Source organism: Maniola hyperantus, chromosome 3 (assembly GCF_902806685.2).
Source record: "Maniola hyperantus chromosome 3, iAphHyp1.2, whole genome shotgun sequence".
NCBI classification, from domain to species: domain Eukaryota; kingdom Metazoa; phylum Arthropoda; class Insecta; order Lepidoptera; family Nymphalidae; genus Maniola; species Maniola hyperantus.
Genome location: NC_048538.1, coordinates 13,680,928 through 13,697,047, shown reverse-complemented (window position 1 = coordinate 13,697,047; position 16,120 = coordinate 13,680,928). Strand labels below are relative to the sequence as shown.

Here is a 16,120-nt window from a genome sequence, read left to right as displayed (position 1 = left end):
TTTTTCAAATTATTTATTCAAAGTAGGTAGGTAGGTACTATTGTATAATTTGACTGTCAATTGTTGGATTTATAAGATCATGTAGTGGTGATAATTAATTACGTAAACTGAAAACTAAAGCTGGGAGGGTTCCAAACCCGCCCAGGTCTGAGAAGAGCCCACAACAAACTCAGCAGGGTATTCTTTTTTACTATCACCACTTAACAAAATCACGTATAAGAACTACCTATTAAAGCTCTTAAGCAACTCATTCTAAAGCCTTCTTGTCATTCAAATGTTGACATAGCTTGCATGTCGGGGTAACACACGGGCTACTTTTGGTTATCTCAATTACACGCAAACGAAGTCGCGAGCATCATTTAGTATTGTAATAAATGTAAGACTGAGGTCAAATAAAATAAAATCTTCCACTTTGAAGAAAAACGTTACTTCCACAAAGTCATCAATAATTCATATTTTCAGCAATCTTTATAAATATCTACAATTTCTGGTATGATAGGTAGGTAAACTTAGTTATAAAAAATACAATGTCAATGTAGTGTGACATGGAAAACCCTCCGCTAAGTGCCATTGTGCACTAATTGGATCCAAATCTGAAAAAAATACAGTTTGAAATAGCCACAGTACTAAAGAAACGTTAAAACGCACATACCTAGCTCCGAAAAGCTAGAGGTGCGACAACAGCACAGAGTAGCGCTTACCACTGCGCCAGGGAGATCATCAAAAAATTATAGACTAGTTCATGTCTTTTTGTGTTTCATCATCATCATCATCATCAACCGATAGACGTCCACTGCTGGACATAGGTCTCTTTTAGGGACTTCCACACGCCACGGTCTTGCGCCGCCTGGATCCAGCGGCTCCCTGCGACTCGTCTGATATCGTCCGTCCACCTAGTGGGGGGTCTTCCAACGCTGCGTCTTCCGGTGCGAGGTCGCCATTCCAGCACCTTGGGACCCCAACGTCTATCGGTTGTACGAACTATGTGCCCTGCCCATTGCCACTTCCGCTTCGCAACCCGTTGAGCTATGTCGGTTACTCTAGTTCTCCTACGGATCGGATCTCCTCATTTCTGATTCGATCACGTAGAGAAACTCCAAGCATAGCTCTCTCCATCGCCTGCTGAGTGTTTTGTGTTTAATAAAATATAATAATAAAGGCCAGTTAGTATAGGTACCTACTACTGGTGTTACTTACCTCAGGGTAAGCCCGAACATTAGCTAGGTAGGTATCTAGGGTTAAATGCATTGATATAGGAGGAATCTAAATTTGTTCTATACCTACTTAAATGTATATAGCCTATATAGGTAACTACAGTAAGGTATTCCGATTTCCGATATTATATATACATACACATTTTTGGCATTAGAAATACACTCGTAAAAGCCAATAGGCTGTAGGTTAGGAGACATAGTATTCCAATTACCATTTTATTGCGGTCTTTTATTATTTTTATTGAAACTATACCTAAATATTTATCTTAAGTACATTTCTATCCGTTATTTTGACTATTATAATGTCAGTGGTCATGTTATTCGCATCTATGTATGTTTGTTATGAACAAACAATCGGGGAAACCGGATTGGAACCTATTGTTAGAGTCAAAGCACACACGATACTTTTAGCGCGACGATCAGCGATTTGCATCGATTCTGTATTGAGTTTAGCCACTAGACGCAGCCACTGCAGGTCACAGCTAGTTGTTGGAATCCATCGTTTAACACCTTTGATAATATTATGGAGAAATCTCAGGCATGCAGGTTTCCTCACGATGATTTCCTATTTAACTACGACGCACATAACTCCGAAAAGCTAGAGGTTCGTGCCCGGGATGGAACCCCAAACCTTCGATTAGGACCTAGGATAAAGGTCCTGACCACTAGGCTATCACAGCTTTTTTATGCGGTCACCAATACTAAATGTAAATGTGGGTCAAATGTGCGAGTCCTGCGGGCTGCGGCGGTGGCCCCTTGAGTATTGTTTAGTAAATACTTGTATTATCAAGCTATTATAATGAATATTCAGATATATATTATTAGGTAATTCGATTGAATCTACCTAATTATGAATGCGGCTAAACGTCCGTGTAAAACGTGTTGTGTTAATCATACGTAATATGTATTATATTAAATAAATAATAGAGAGCTTGGCTTTGTTAGCATAATATACCTGTATTACTTTACTAGATGATGCTCGCGAATTTATGTACGTGGATTAGGATTTGAAAATCCCCTGGGAACTCTTTAATTTTCCGGGATAAAAATTAGAGCTGATATCCGTTTCCGAAACGTAAGCTATACCTATCAGCTGTATTCTGTACCAAATTTATGATACCCGCGACTTCTTTAGTATGGATTGAGGTTTTTAGAAATCCCGTAATATTTTCCGAGACAAAAAGTCCTACTTACCTAGTCTTTGTCCTTTCCTCCTTCCGCTGTAAGTTATCTCTGTGCCAAATTTAGTCAAAATCGGTGAAAAGCTAGCAGACAGGCAGACAAACACAGTTACGCATTTAAGTATAATATTAAGGATCATCATCATCATGATCAACCCATCGCCGGCTTACTACAGAGCACGGGTCTCTTCTCAGAGTGAGAAAGGTTTTGGCCATAGTCTACCACGCTGTCCATGTGCGTAGGTAGGTAGACTTCACACACTTTTGAAAACATAATGGAGAACTCTCAGGCATGCAGGTTTCCTCACGATATTTACCTTCACCGTTAGAGCGAGTGATATTTATTTTTATTTAAAATGCACTTAACCCCCTAAAAGTTAGAGGGATGTGCCCGGAATCAAACCCGCGAGACCTCCGACTAGAAGGTGGACGTCCTAGCCACTAGGCCATCACAGCTTAGTATTAAAGATATGGATTTCAAATGAATAACAAATCATTATTTTGTAATTAACTCGATACCACTTAGGTATTTCGTTGAATGGTAAGTCTCAATCAAAATACAAGGAACCTTAGGCCCTTGCAGACACGGATCCCAAGGGATCTCAGAACAAGATCTGCGGGATTCTGATTACTTGGAGGGTAAAGTTAACACCATGTTTTTTAAATAGGCACTTGTCACTAACTAGTATTGGTGTTGTGAATACCTAAACAGAAATCGTATCAGTTACAACTTACAGTACGCGGCAGAAAATAATGTACATCGGCCTTTAGAATGACATTTCGGCTTTGTAGAACGTTGTCTCTGTCACTCATACCTATATAATGTTTTGTCGGTCTCAACGACAGAGACAATGCTCTACAAATCCGCTATCTCCTTCTAAAGGTCTTCGCTACAGTAAAACGTTATCTTGTGAAAATACAAGACAGTAACGTCCAAGGTGAAATTTGTAGTGAATCATACCAAACTTTGGTGTCTCATGTCTCAAGTTTCCCAAAAATATAATGTAGACCTGCCCTGCCAGACTTTTAAACTTTAGGTCTGGCAGGGGATTGCCACGATACTAAGTTTCTGGCAATGCATGACGATGAGGATAATACTATTTCAAAGAAAAAAAAATCAGACTTTATAATTTGATGTAAGAGTTTTTTACACCTTTATTACACGTTATCTCCTAAAGCCACCGCAGTTTTGCATCGCAGTTTTCGCTTGGGTGGAATTTAGAAAATAGAGGTGGGGGTTGAATTTCCAAAAATCCTGGAACACGTATTTCTTCATTTGTGACCGAAAACCCCAATACCAATTTTCATGCAAATAATTTGAAAAATGACATTCTTTCGTACAAACTTTCATCTCCTATTTAACCTACTTAGGAGTAGAATTTCGAAAAATCCTTTCTTAGTGCATACCTACTCCTTACAAAGAACACCCCCTCAAAATTTCATGTCTCTAAAAGACCAGCGGTTTAGGCTGTGCGTTGATATATATGTCAGTCAGTCAGTCAGGACTTTGAATTTTATATATACTTATATAATGTGATTTCATATATTGTGTAATTGTGTTTCATATATAATGTGAAAGTGTGTTTGTTTGTTTGTTTGTTTGTTTGTCCTTTCTTTACGTCCTAACTAAGCACCAGTCGACTTGATTTTTAACATAGAGATAGTTGAAAGGACAGAGAAGTAACATAGCTACTTTTTATCCCGGAAAATCAAAGCGTTCCCTAAAACCTAAATCCACGCAGACAAAGTCGCGGGCATCAGTTTCTTCTTCTCAATCGTTCACTCTTGACAGAGTGGTCGGGGCTAGGATGTAGTCCAAGATGAAAGCGCAGCTGCTAACTTGTAACGGTTATGGTATGCCAGTTTCATTAAACCACCATAATATTGTGGTTCCATACGGCATCGCAACAGAACATAAAATCACTTGATGGTATGTTTTGCCAGCAGAGTGATAACTAGCCAAACTAAAATGGGCTAGTTATCAAAGATTCGGTGGCATAAAAAAATGCTGATTATGTTCAAGTCTGCAAAAATTGTTGCTAACATGACCTTTTTTATGTCAAAAAGTCAAAAGTCAAATGATTTATTCAAAATAGGTAATAAATTACTCTTTTCGATGGTCAGTTGTTGGATTAATTGTAAGATATACCTAGTGGTGATAATTATTACGCAAACTTAAAACTAAAGCTACGAGGGTTTCAAACGCGCCCAGGTCTGAGAAGAATTTTTTTTATTATCACCACTTTACAAAACTTTATGGTGCAAAAATATAGCACAGATATAAAGAGCTCAACTACTTTAGCATAAGGTTTTATCACATGGTTTTATCTTGACTAATTGTTTTTTTTTTTCAGAACACAAAATGCACAGAAAAAGTTTGTCAGAACAGCATAATGGACATTCCAAATAGAGGTGACACGCCACGAAATGTTGAAGAAGTTTACAGACAGGCTCAAGCGTTTCTCAAGCAGTATTTTACTTCAATACGCAGGTTTGTGATATATCTATCTATCTTTTTAGAATCCCAAGGAAACTCTTCGATTTTCCGGGATAAAAAGTAGCCTAAGTATATCCGTACCTACCTACGGAATGCAAACTATCTCTGTAGGTACCAAAATGTTCGCAACTTCGTCCACGTGGGATAAGGTTTTTTAAAAATTCCGTGGGAATATTTGGTTTTTCGAGATAAAAAGTAGCCTGCGCTGCATCCCTGGGATGCAAGCTATCTCTGTACCAAATTTCATTAAAATCGGTTAAACGGATGGACCGTAAAAAGCTATCAGACTGACTGACAGATACACTTTCGTATTTGTAATAATAGCGTGGATTATATTTTTTTATTATTTTTTTAGTGTTTACCTACACTTCAAGGAAATTACTAAATAATAGTATTTAAAATTATTTAGTGGATTATATTGTCCACTAGTTGATGCCTGAGACTTCGTCCGCGTGGAATTAGGTTTTTAAAAATCGCCTGGGAACTCTTTGATTTTCCGGGATAAAAGTAGCCCATGTCACTCTCCAAGTCTTTAGGTATATCCATGCAAAAAATCACGTTGATCCGTTGCTTCGTTACGACGTGATTGAAGGACAAACCAACAAATCAATAAACCAACATACAAACACACTTTCGCATTTGTAATATGGGTATATTGATTTTCGCAGAGAAAACACAGACGCTCATATATCAAGACTGCGAGAGGTTGAGCGGGAGTTGAAAGAAAATAGCACCTACCAGCTCAAAACTCCGGAACTAGTGTTCGGCGCTAAGCTAGCTTGGAGAAACGCATCCAGGTGCATTGGTAGAATACAGTGGAAGAAATTACAGGTAGGTAATTTTTCATTTTGTTAGTGATTTTTAGGCAACGTTTCGTTGCTTACTGGAACCTGTACATTCTAAAACAGAGTTTTATTTATTTTTATGCATAATAGTTTTTATTTATCGTGCAAGATGTCGAAAAAATACGACTGCAGTACGGAACCCTCGATGCGCCAGTCTCGCACTTGGCGTGTTCTTTTCATTCACTTTCGAGCGTTATGTCAGTTCGATCTGCGCCGAACGAACCTAATAAGTAGATAGTAGATACCTAATTTTCAAATCGGTATGTCCTACAATATGTTTATATTTAAAGTCAACAAGGTAAATGGTTTGTATGTGGTTTGTATACTTTGCCGTGACCACTGTCGGTGTCACTTGTAAACTTTTAACGAGGACATACGGTTAGCAATTTTTTTTTAACTTATTATGAGTAGGTAAGTGTACTTACCCACCTGATACAAACAAACATATTTATGTACAGCCTTCTAATCTATTTAGATTACAAGTTGGAGGCTGGAGGTGCTGTTGATTTTAGATTGAACTAAAATAAGGAACAAGTTGATAAATTTTAGAAAAATAAAGAACGTGGCTTGCTGCTGCGAGCGTAAATGCCATCGGAGAGGCGCACCACTTTAGGTATATATTGTCTCGGGTCACCAGGTATGACCAAGTTAACCTAGCCTGATTAAACGCCGTAAAACATTATGCAAAAGTGGCTGAGTAGAGACGTGTAATAAAGGGAGATATTTAGTTATGTTATGCTGCATAGGCCCTATTAGCCATTAAAGCGTCACTGGAGGGTTGGACAAGCGCAGAAGTTGTCAGAGGGTGAGCCCCAGGGCTCGATGATATCGGGTAACGTATATATCTAAGGCCTCGACTTAGGATGATTAAGATTGCGGGTTCTTGTAGATATAATATGATCAACTTTAGAGCTACATTCTTCTATGGAACATTTCTAGATAACGTCATAAATTGGTCATAACTTCTCGACTGCATAAGACTTTACCAAAAAGCGAGGGTTTAGTGAAGCGCAAACCTGTAATGAACGAACTCGTAAAATATCTCGCGAAGCAGACACCCGCCGCTTTGAAGGAAACAGACGTGGGCATAAAAACTAATTTCTGCCTTTGGCCTTTTGGTCATAAAACGTAATGCTTAACCATTTTAGAGATGAGATTTGCTTTAGACTCTTGGCAAACCTCACCACGCTTTAGAGCATCTTTTATTTGTTTTCCGAAATGCAAACCCCTATTATTTTTTTAAGAATATTAGCCATGCTAATCATGAATAATATTCCCGTTTCCCCTCCAACTAAGCGTAAAGCTTATGCTAGGAGTAGGTACGACAATAGTGCAACGGCCGGGTGGGGTTTGAACTGCCGACCTTTCGGATTTCAGTCCGCGCCTTAACCGTTGAGCTATTGAGGCTCTAATTGGTTTTTATGTTTGGCGGAAAGGCTTTACGTAGAGTAAAAAGTAACAGCTGAAGCTTACCAGATCAGAACAGAGCCAATTTAGAAGTTATCTACCGGGAATCGAATACGGGGACTTCCACTGAGAAGACCACAACTGCACATACGATAGCTCTTACGAGGTCGTGGAAGAAAGGCAGAAGTGATGGTGCTTAAGTATTAACAGCATTACGAACCAGTGGTAAATTATTTTGCCGATTCAAAAGCACTTGTAAAAGTTTACTTGAATAAAAATATATTGTAGTCTGTAGTCTACTTTGCTCATGGGTACTTCCAGAGACCGTACTTCCATATTATAAATGCAAAAGTAACTCTGTTTGTCTGTCTGTTCGATAACTTTGCACGGCTCAACCTCTGACCTGATCTTAAGGAAAGCCACAAAGAGAGCTTGCATCTTGAAGATGGTAAAAAATACTTTTATCCCGGAAATCTGAGTTCGAACGGGATTTTTCGATAACTTGGTTCAACGGAGACGAAGTTGGGGCATCAGCTAGTAAATTATTTGTTAACTTGCTTATGCTCGCGACTTCGTCCGGCGTGAACTACACAAATTTTAGACCCCTATTAGCATCCTTAGGTTTTAATTTTCAAAAATCCTTTCTTAGCGGATGTCTACTTCATAATAGCTACCTATCTGCATGCCAAATTCGTCCAGTAGTTTCGAGTTGTGCGTTGATAGATCAGTCAGTCAGTCGGTCAGTCAGCTTTTCCTTTCATATTCCTATATAGATTGAAATTTGCTTTTTTTTGCAGATATTCGATTGCAGAGCCGTAACGACCGCTAGCGGCATGTTTGAGGCCTTGTGCAATCACATCAAATACGCTACGAATAAAGGAAACATAAGGTAGGTAATGTCTGTTTTGTACGCATGAATAACCAAACACACACGGGTTGCTTACAAATGTAACGCATAAATGTGTCTCCATTTTCTTGTGAATTATAAAAAGGTACAAGTCCCATTGTACTAAAAAATTTCATCGTCATGATGCTCCATTGTAAAGCTCGTGGATAACATTTTCTCGAGCGCTATTATTTTTTCTTTTGGTCTAAACATAATATTATTTTTAACGGAATAAACGGTAGGTAGGTACTTAATCCTTAATTTCAGAACTTATTTTAAAGGCGGTCTACCACCTTTAAAATAAGGGCTAAAATTGAGAATCGGAAACTAAAGTATTGTATGGAGCAAATGACATTAACCATAGACATGTTACTTATAGTTATATTTCGTACAAAATGAGTTCTCACGCGCCATTTTAATTTTATGTGTCAACTGTCATGTCAAAAGTACGATTTAGCCCTTATTTTAAAGGTGAACCCGTACCTACACCATACCATGACAATTGACACGGCTCGTGAGTCGGTGTGAGAACTCATTTTGTATGGACTATTTACGTCATATTACTTGTAGTATATAATTCGTGCTCGGTGGTGAGTAACACAGAAGATAAAAATGCATGAGAGTAGAAGAGTTAGCACTCTACAAAAAAATGTGACCCAAGTATCGTTGTTTTATTTTGATACATAGCTATATTAGTAACGTATCTACAATAGGTACTTCATTTTTTCATACTTATCTCATGGACCTATAATAGTTAGGTACTCACTTATCTAAATATATAAAAGGAAAAGGTGACTGACTGACTGACTGACTGACTGACTGACTGACTGACTGACTGATCTATCAACGCACAGCTCAAACCACTGGACGGATCGGGCTGAAATTTGGCATGCAGATAGCTATTATGACGTAGGCATCCGCTAAGAAAGGATTTTTGAAAATTCAACCCCTAAGGGGGTGAAAAAGGGGTTTGAAATTTGTGTAGTCCACGCGGACGAATTCGCGAGCATAAGCTAGTCTTTAATATTATCACGGGCTTGATTAAAATAATACCTGGTGCATTGCTACTATATTTTCTGGGCTGGAGCATGCTATTTCACTTTAGGCAAACAATGCTAGTTTCATGAATAATGATGACACGGTTTTAAGCCTGGATACCTACTTAAACTTTTGTGAAAATACACCGTTAAAATGAGCTGCGTTAAATAGAGTTGTGTTTTTCTATTTGAAACTTAACAAAACGAATGAAAATAATTATAACAAAGCATAAAGGTAGGGTGAAATGGGTGAAGTCTACACCGCTACAATTGTCTTAATAAATGAATGGGTAGGATAACTTTTAAAACCTATTGTGTATCTTTGCAAAGAAGGAAATTACGTTTTCTGTTACTCTTTTTAATTAACTCTTACATTTTTACCTGAATATCTCAGATATTTTTGTCTCATTATCATCTAAAATTAAATTTATAGTCTCATCTATAAGACGTTTCATATGAAAGTGATACAAAACTTGGCCTAATAGCTTCACTGATGTAGGAATCAAGATCAGACTGAGGGCATCCCTTCTTCCTTCCTTCCTTCCTTCCTAGGGTCATATCTGCCTCTCATAGCCTAATTATGGGTCTAGTCTAGTATAAAACTCGAACTCAAATCATTGATTCAGATTGGGTATTGGGTATTGTTGTATATATTCTGACGGTCAATAATTGCTGAGTTTGCAATACAATGATGTAGTAGTGAATAAAACTGATGAATAATCTAACATTGATATCGTTTATGTGATATCGGAGAGTTCATTTGAGTGATTGATTCATTTTGTTTTCATTCTACGCTCATTTTGTATTCAGAGGTTCTATTTCAAGTGAAATATATGCCAATAATTTATTTATTTGGTGGATTTGTGTGGTGTTGCGTGGAGGTGGTGCGTATTGCTTGCTTTGTGGCTGGCTGGCCTTTCCTGCATGTTTAGCAGTTGCTTTGTGGCTGGCTGGCCTTTCCTGCATGTTTAGCAGTTGCTTTGTGGCTGGCTGGCCTTTCCTGCATGTTTAGCAGTGAGAGGGCGGGCGGTGCATATCGCATGCTGCATGTTGCACCATACTTTACCTGGAAACTTCGCATTTTTTTTATCAGGCCAGATTGTGCCAATCGTGTTTTGGCTCTCGTAATTCACTTAAGAATATCTTTAATTTTTATAATATTACATAATAAATAAACAAATTTGTAGTTTTTGAGGCCAAAACTTGATTCTTTGAACATCCGAAATTTGTCTCAACACCGCTTTTGGGACGCATTAAGAGTAATAATTTGTACGGTGACCCGATTTCAAAGCAATCTGTTCAACAGGTCGGCGATAACCATATTCCCGCAACGAACGGATGGCAAGCACGACTACAGGATATGGAGCCCACAACTCATCAGCTATGCCGGGTACACCGAACCCGATGGATCAGTATTGGGCGACCCAGCTAGGGTTGAATTTACTGAGGTAAACTACATTCTAAATATAAATAAGTATACTGCGTACAAAATGAGTTCTCACGCGCCATTTTACCTTTGTGTCAACTGTCATGTCAAAAGTACGATATTAATCCTTATTTTAAAGGTGCACCGTACTTTTGGCATGACAGTTGACACATAGAGTTAAAATGGCGCGTAAAAACACATTTTGTACGGACTATAACTCATCATAATAGGTTCAGAGCAAAAACAAGAAACTCTTGGAAATATTAAAAAAATATCGTCATTAATAATTATACAGATTTGTTGAAATCTTATTTTGAAATATATTAAACTAATTGGATCGATAAAGTGGGGAAAACAAAATTATATCAAAAAACTACATTATTTAAAACAATGCAATTTCTAACGAAGAATTCTTATCATAAGACTAAGAATATTTTGCATACTAAAAACAAAAACAAAACTTAATGTAATCTTCTTTTTAATAATATAAAACACCAAAAATGTTTGTACGGTGAAGATGGTTTTAGACTAATAAAAAATGCATTAGGCGATTTTTTTTAGTGTGGTAGCATACGCCGGGTATCTGCTAATTCTTAACGAAAGAGCAAGGAACGAATTTTTGACCAATAAATTGTGGTAACTGGGTCAAAGACGATTCAGATAATAATCAAACTTTAAATGGTTCCTGCAGCAAATAAAATAAATAGATAAAATCAAGAGAAAATTATAAGCAGTTTTATTGCCAGAATATTGGAAGAAAGAGGCTTTCCCTCACATAGAGGTACTCTATTATACAACATAAACTCTTTGGTTTAACAACTTAAAGGTGAAGTTATAAGAATGGTCAAGGATAATGAAAAAGCACTAGGTACGTATTTGAAACTCTGATTTGTGCATTCATTAAAATTCAGATTAGATTAGAAAACGGATTTTTATTAGATATAAGTAGGTCTATTTTACAACACACATTCTTTGATTTACGAACTTATAGACGAAAGTTATAAGAATAGCTGTTAAAAACAGGAAAAGTAAGTACTATAATTATTTGAAAATAATATTTGCGCATTGTGAAAATTCATTGAAAGTTAGATTGCTTTGGAATACTTTTTGTTTGCACTTTGCACACTCTCATTTATACGAGGAAGCCAGGGAAGGAATAAAATAAACAAATCAGATGGATACGAAGACCATCTTACTGTGAAGAGAAATCTCCAGTAATCTTCATCAAAATCAGAGAAAAAAAGTTGATTGACCAGAGCGCGCTCAACCATCTAATCAACAAAGCCAAAGTTCGCTCTGTTCGCACGTTCAGTAAAAGTTTTTGTTTCCTTGAAAGTCGTTAGCATGAGTTTGTTACTCCGTACGAAATAATTTACTACTATTATTTTTATCCCGAAAGCGGGGTTTAATTCACTCTGTAGTTTATTTATGACTTTGTTAAACAATAACACTTTTGAAAGGAGCGCATATTTGAGTTCCCGGTCTTGAGTCTGGGGTTATTTAAACAAAACTTTGCAAAGCCACGTAAATTTTAGCACAACATTGCAACAGAAAGTTTATTTGTTCAAAACAATAATACTTGTGCAAACGGACTGTTTTGTGGCGACTTGTAGATACATATGTCATATATACAGGGTGTAACTAGAACGCTGGCAAAAACGAAGACAGGTGATATAGTACTGATATGATACCACAAAAAAACGCAAAAAATATATAAAAAATCCTATAATTTAAATTTTCTAAAAGTTTACGATTAATTGCAAATAAAACATCGAACGTTGCGTAAGTAGGCCACTCGGAGTCAATGCCGCGTCGTAGGTGGGGAATTGACCCGAGTTTTGCACGCGATATTGGATTGTGTTTAGGTAGTATAACAATAACGCTAAGTTTTTGCTAACATTCTGGTTACAAAAAGTCTAGATCCAGCGATTAAACTGTACTTGTCAGCCAGTTTATCCTTTCCTAGTATAGATACCTAAACTCAAGCATATTTTGTTATAGATTTGCATAAAACTGGGATGGAAGCCGCCACGTACCGCGTGGGATATCCTGCCTTTAGTTGTTTCAGCTGACGGCAAAGATCCCGAATACTTTGACATTCCACGTGAAATTATTATGGAAGTTAAAATGGAACACCCTACGTAAGTGATAAATAGTATTTTATCAGTGCGCTTCAATTTTGTGCCAGACATGAGTATGTAGGAGTGTCGATTTTAACAGAGTTCTTACTGTCATGGATTCCATTAAAAAGGAATGTTTTGGAGAAAACGGAAAAAAACTAATGGAGAACACGAACTCTTATAGAATTAGGGCAATTACGCACTCATCCGATCCGAATCCGTGAAAATACGGATATAAGAAACTCGGACCGAATTCGGATATTACTTACGCTCTTACTCGTGTGTCTGTCTGTCCGTTTGTCTCAGCCAATTTGCTCCGTATCTGCTGGACCGATTAAGTTGTTTCAAAAGCCTATGAATTTCTTTGACCTAAAGACGGAAATGCAACGTAAATACAGTACGCGGCCGAAAGTAATGTACATCGACCTTTATAAGGAGATAGCAGATTTGTAGAGCGCTGTCCCTGTCGTTGAGACCGACAAAAGGTATGATTGACAGAGACAACGCTCTACAAAGCCGAAATATCATTCTAAAGGCCGATGTACATTACTTTTGGCCGCATCCTGTAAATTAATTTTCAGGTGCTTATAAAATTGAAATGCAACTAACATGCAACAGAAGTATAAGATCTTAAGGCTAGATATGTTAATGATGATGTTATTTCAGATTCGAATGGTTCAAAGACTTAGGTTTACAATGGTATGCACTGCCAGCAGTATCGAATATGCGTTTGGATTGCGGAGGCTTGGAGTTCACTGGTACAGCTTTTAATGGCTGGTATATGGGTACTGAGATTGGCTGCCGTAACTTCTGCGATTCTAATAGACTTGATATTGTTGAGGTATGTGAATTTCCGAGAGTTTAACAGTTGGAAGAACGCCCACTAAGTGGCCAGACGACATGACAGGAGCCACTGGATTCAGACGGCGCAAGACCGTGGCGTGCGGAAGTCCCTACAAGAGGCCTATGTCCAGCAATGGACGTCTATCGGTTGATGATGATGTGAATTTCAATAAACGAGGCTTTAAAGTAGTATAAAGTTTAGCATTTTTTGAGTCTGTTAATGTGATCACTATGAATATCAAACTAAAATGTAAATATATATAAGGAAAAGGTGAATGACTGACTGACTGACTGATCTATCAACGCACAGCTCAAACTACTGGACGGATCTGGCTGAAATTTCGCATGCAGATATAGGTAGCTATTATAACGTAGGCATCCGCTAAGAAAGAATTTTTGAAAATTCAACCCCTAAGGGCGTTTGAAATTTGTGTGGTCCACGCGGACGAAGTCACGAGCATAAGCTAGTCATTAATGAAACGAGATGGCATAAAGGAGCAGACAAAAAATAACAACCATATAATATACCACTATGATAATCTCAGATCTTTTTTTATTTAATCTTTATCCAGTGGAAGACAATGTATCAATAATGAGATTTTTGAATAAAACAATAATATAAAAGATGAATTAACCAAAATTTTCAAGAATATGTACCTACCTAATATAAATAAACAAAAGTTATAGTGTTTTATCTACCTAGCTCACTAGAAGTCTAAAGTAAATTATGGATATTTGAATTTAAGGGATAAAATGTTATAATACACATCTAACATTTATTTTCAGAGTGTAGCAAACAAAATGGGCCTAGATACGAATTCATACGTGTCATTGTGGAAAGACAAAGCTTTGGTTGAAGTGAATATAGCAGTACTCCATAGTTTTCATAGAGACAATGTATCAATAGTGGACCATCATTCCGCCTCGGAGCAGTTTATTAAGCACTTAGATAATGAGAATAAAAGCAGGTAATGTGTGTGCAATCTCACCGGGTGATCAGTGATGATGCAGTTTAAAATGGAAGCGGGCTAACCTAGAAGATGCCTATTTACTCTTGACTTGAAGACGTCCATATTATAATTGGAGGAAAAAACTGATGCTGGAAGGGTGTTCCTAATCTTAGCGGTTTGAATTAAAAATGAGGAGGCAAATCACTTCGTACGTATCCGTAGAATTTCGACTACGTACGGGTGCAGACCTTGGCGATGCCTTGCGGTACGATAGTAGAAAGGTGAAGGAGGAACCAGGTCGAAAAGTTTTTCGGCAAATGTTGCGTTAGCTAACCTAAAAATCACTGGGGCTTAAAACTAATACTACTTAAGTTTTTTAAGATAGTTTGTAACGTGTTAATCCTTTTACAGAGGAGGTTGTCCATCGGACTGGGTATGGATTGTACCACCAATGTCTTCGTCTTTAACTTCAGTGTTTCATCAGGAAATGGCGTTGTACTATTTACGGCCATCGTATGATTACCAAGTAAGTTTACATTTCAAACCATCACATTTTTTGGTTCATCAGACTCGGGTCAAATATTTCCTTTCTTCCTTTTAAACTTCATATTACTTACGACTTCTTTATGAACAGTAGAACGTGTTATATCATCAATTTATTCACGCAATACGCGATATTGTACTGCAGTATCGAGATTGTATTGATAATAATATTAACAACAATATTGGCATGTTTTAATGTAGATAACGGGTACATACCACGATTAATTTGGCATGATTTGACATCAAAAGTTAATAGTGACGTTGTGACTGTATTTTGCCGGATAGCTCGTGAATTTCCAGTGAAAATAACAAGAAAGTGGGTAGTTCGCTACTTCCCATGACTCTCGCAGCACCGCAGTCCCATCGTGACTTTGGGTTGAAATATCGACAAATAAAAGCACCAAATGAATCGTGGTATGTACCCGTTTTCTACATTAAAATATGTCGTTAAACCACGAAATTTGACATGTGCCTTACCCGGATTTCCTTGAACGCCTATTACCTACTTCGATCAGGATAAGGTATTATGGATAAAATCCAGTAGGTATTGACTATGTAATATTTCCTATTTATAAAGGTGTGGAAAGTATTAATGAAATTTGATCTAACAACCTAACCATCCAGAATAAATCTTGACCTTTATGTTCATTTTTTATTCTTATACAATAAATGCATCTTAAATTCTCTTAGGTTGATGAAATCTAATATCAGCTTTGCATTGCCAATAGGAGCCAGCTTGGAAAAGTCACCATTGGATAAAATCAGAAGACAAGCCCAGAACTAGAAAGTTCCACTTCAAGCAAATTGCCCGGGCCGTCAAGTTTACTTCCAAACTATTTGGCCAGGCGCTCTCTAAGAGAATTAAGGCGACCATACTTTACGCCACTGAAACAGGGAAATCTGAACAGTATGCTAAAGAGTTAGGGACCATTTTCGGACACGCTTTCAATGCCCAGGTAAGTTTTAAGACATCCGCTACTACTGCAGAGTGACTTTAAAAAGTTTAAACCAACTGAGAAGACTTTTATAGGAGATAAAATAAATGAAATATTTTAAAGAAATGCTTAGAACTGCTAAAAATCTTTTTCTGTATTTGCCTAAACTTTGTTAATTAAATTCGATTATTCAGGGCTTTGGCTGTGATTAATCCTTATTCCTAATGCAAAATTAC

At 37.4% G+C, this 16,120-nt stretch overlaps 1 protein-coding gene across 1 annotated transcript in view; it reads left to right on the top strand.

The window, feature by feature from the left end:
• Window positions 1–16,120, top strand: part of LOC117996212 (nitric oxide synthase-like) — a 32,432-nt gene that overhangs the window by 11,744 nt on the left and 4,568 nt on the right. The window contains exons 2-10 of the mRNA XM_034984243.2: window positions 4,750–4,886; window positions 5,561–5,723; window positions 7,942–8,033; window positions 10,374–10,515; window positions 12,495–12,634; window positions 13,280–13,454; window positions 14,243–14,424; window positions 14,818–14,932; window positions 15,678–15,905. Of these exons, the coding sequence (XP_034840134.1) occupies window positions 4,750–4,886; window positions 5,561–5,723; window positions 7,942–8,033; window positions 10,374–10,515; window positions 12,495–12,634; window positions 13,280–13,454; window positions 14,243–14,424; window positions 14,818–14,932; window positions 15,678–15,905 (1,374 nt within the window). The remainder of the gene's footprint in view (window positions 1–4,749; window positions 4,887–5,560; window positions 5,724–7,941; window positions 8,034–10,373; window positions 10,516–12,494; window positions 12,635–13,279; window positions 13,455–14,242; window positions 14,425–14,817; window positions 14,933–15,677; window positions 15,906–16,120) is intronic.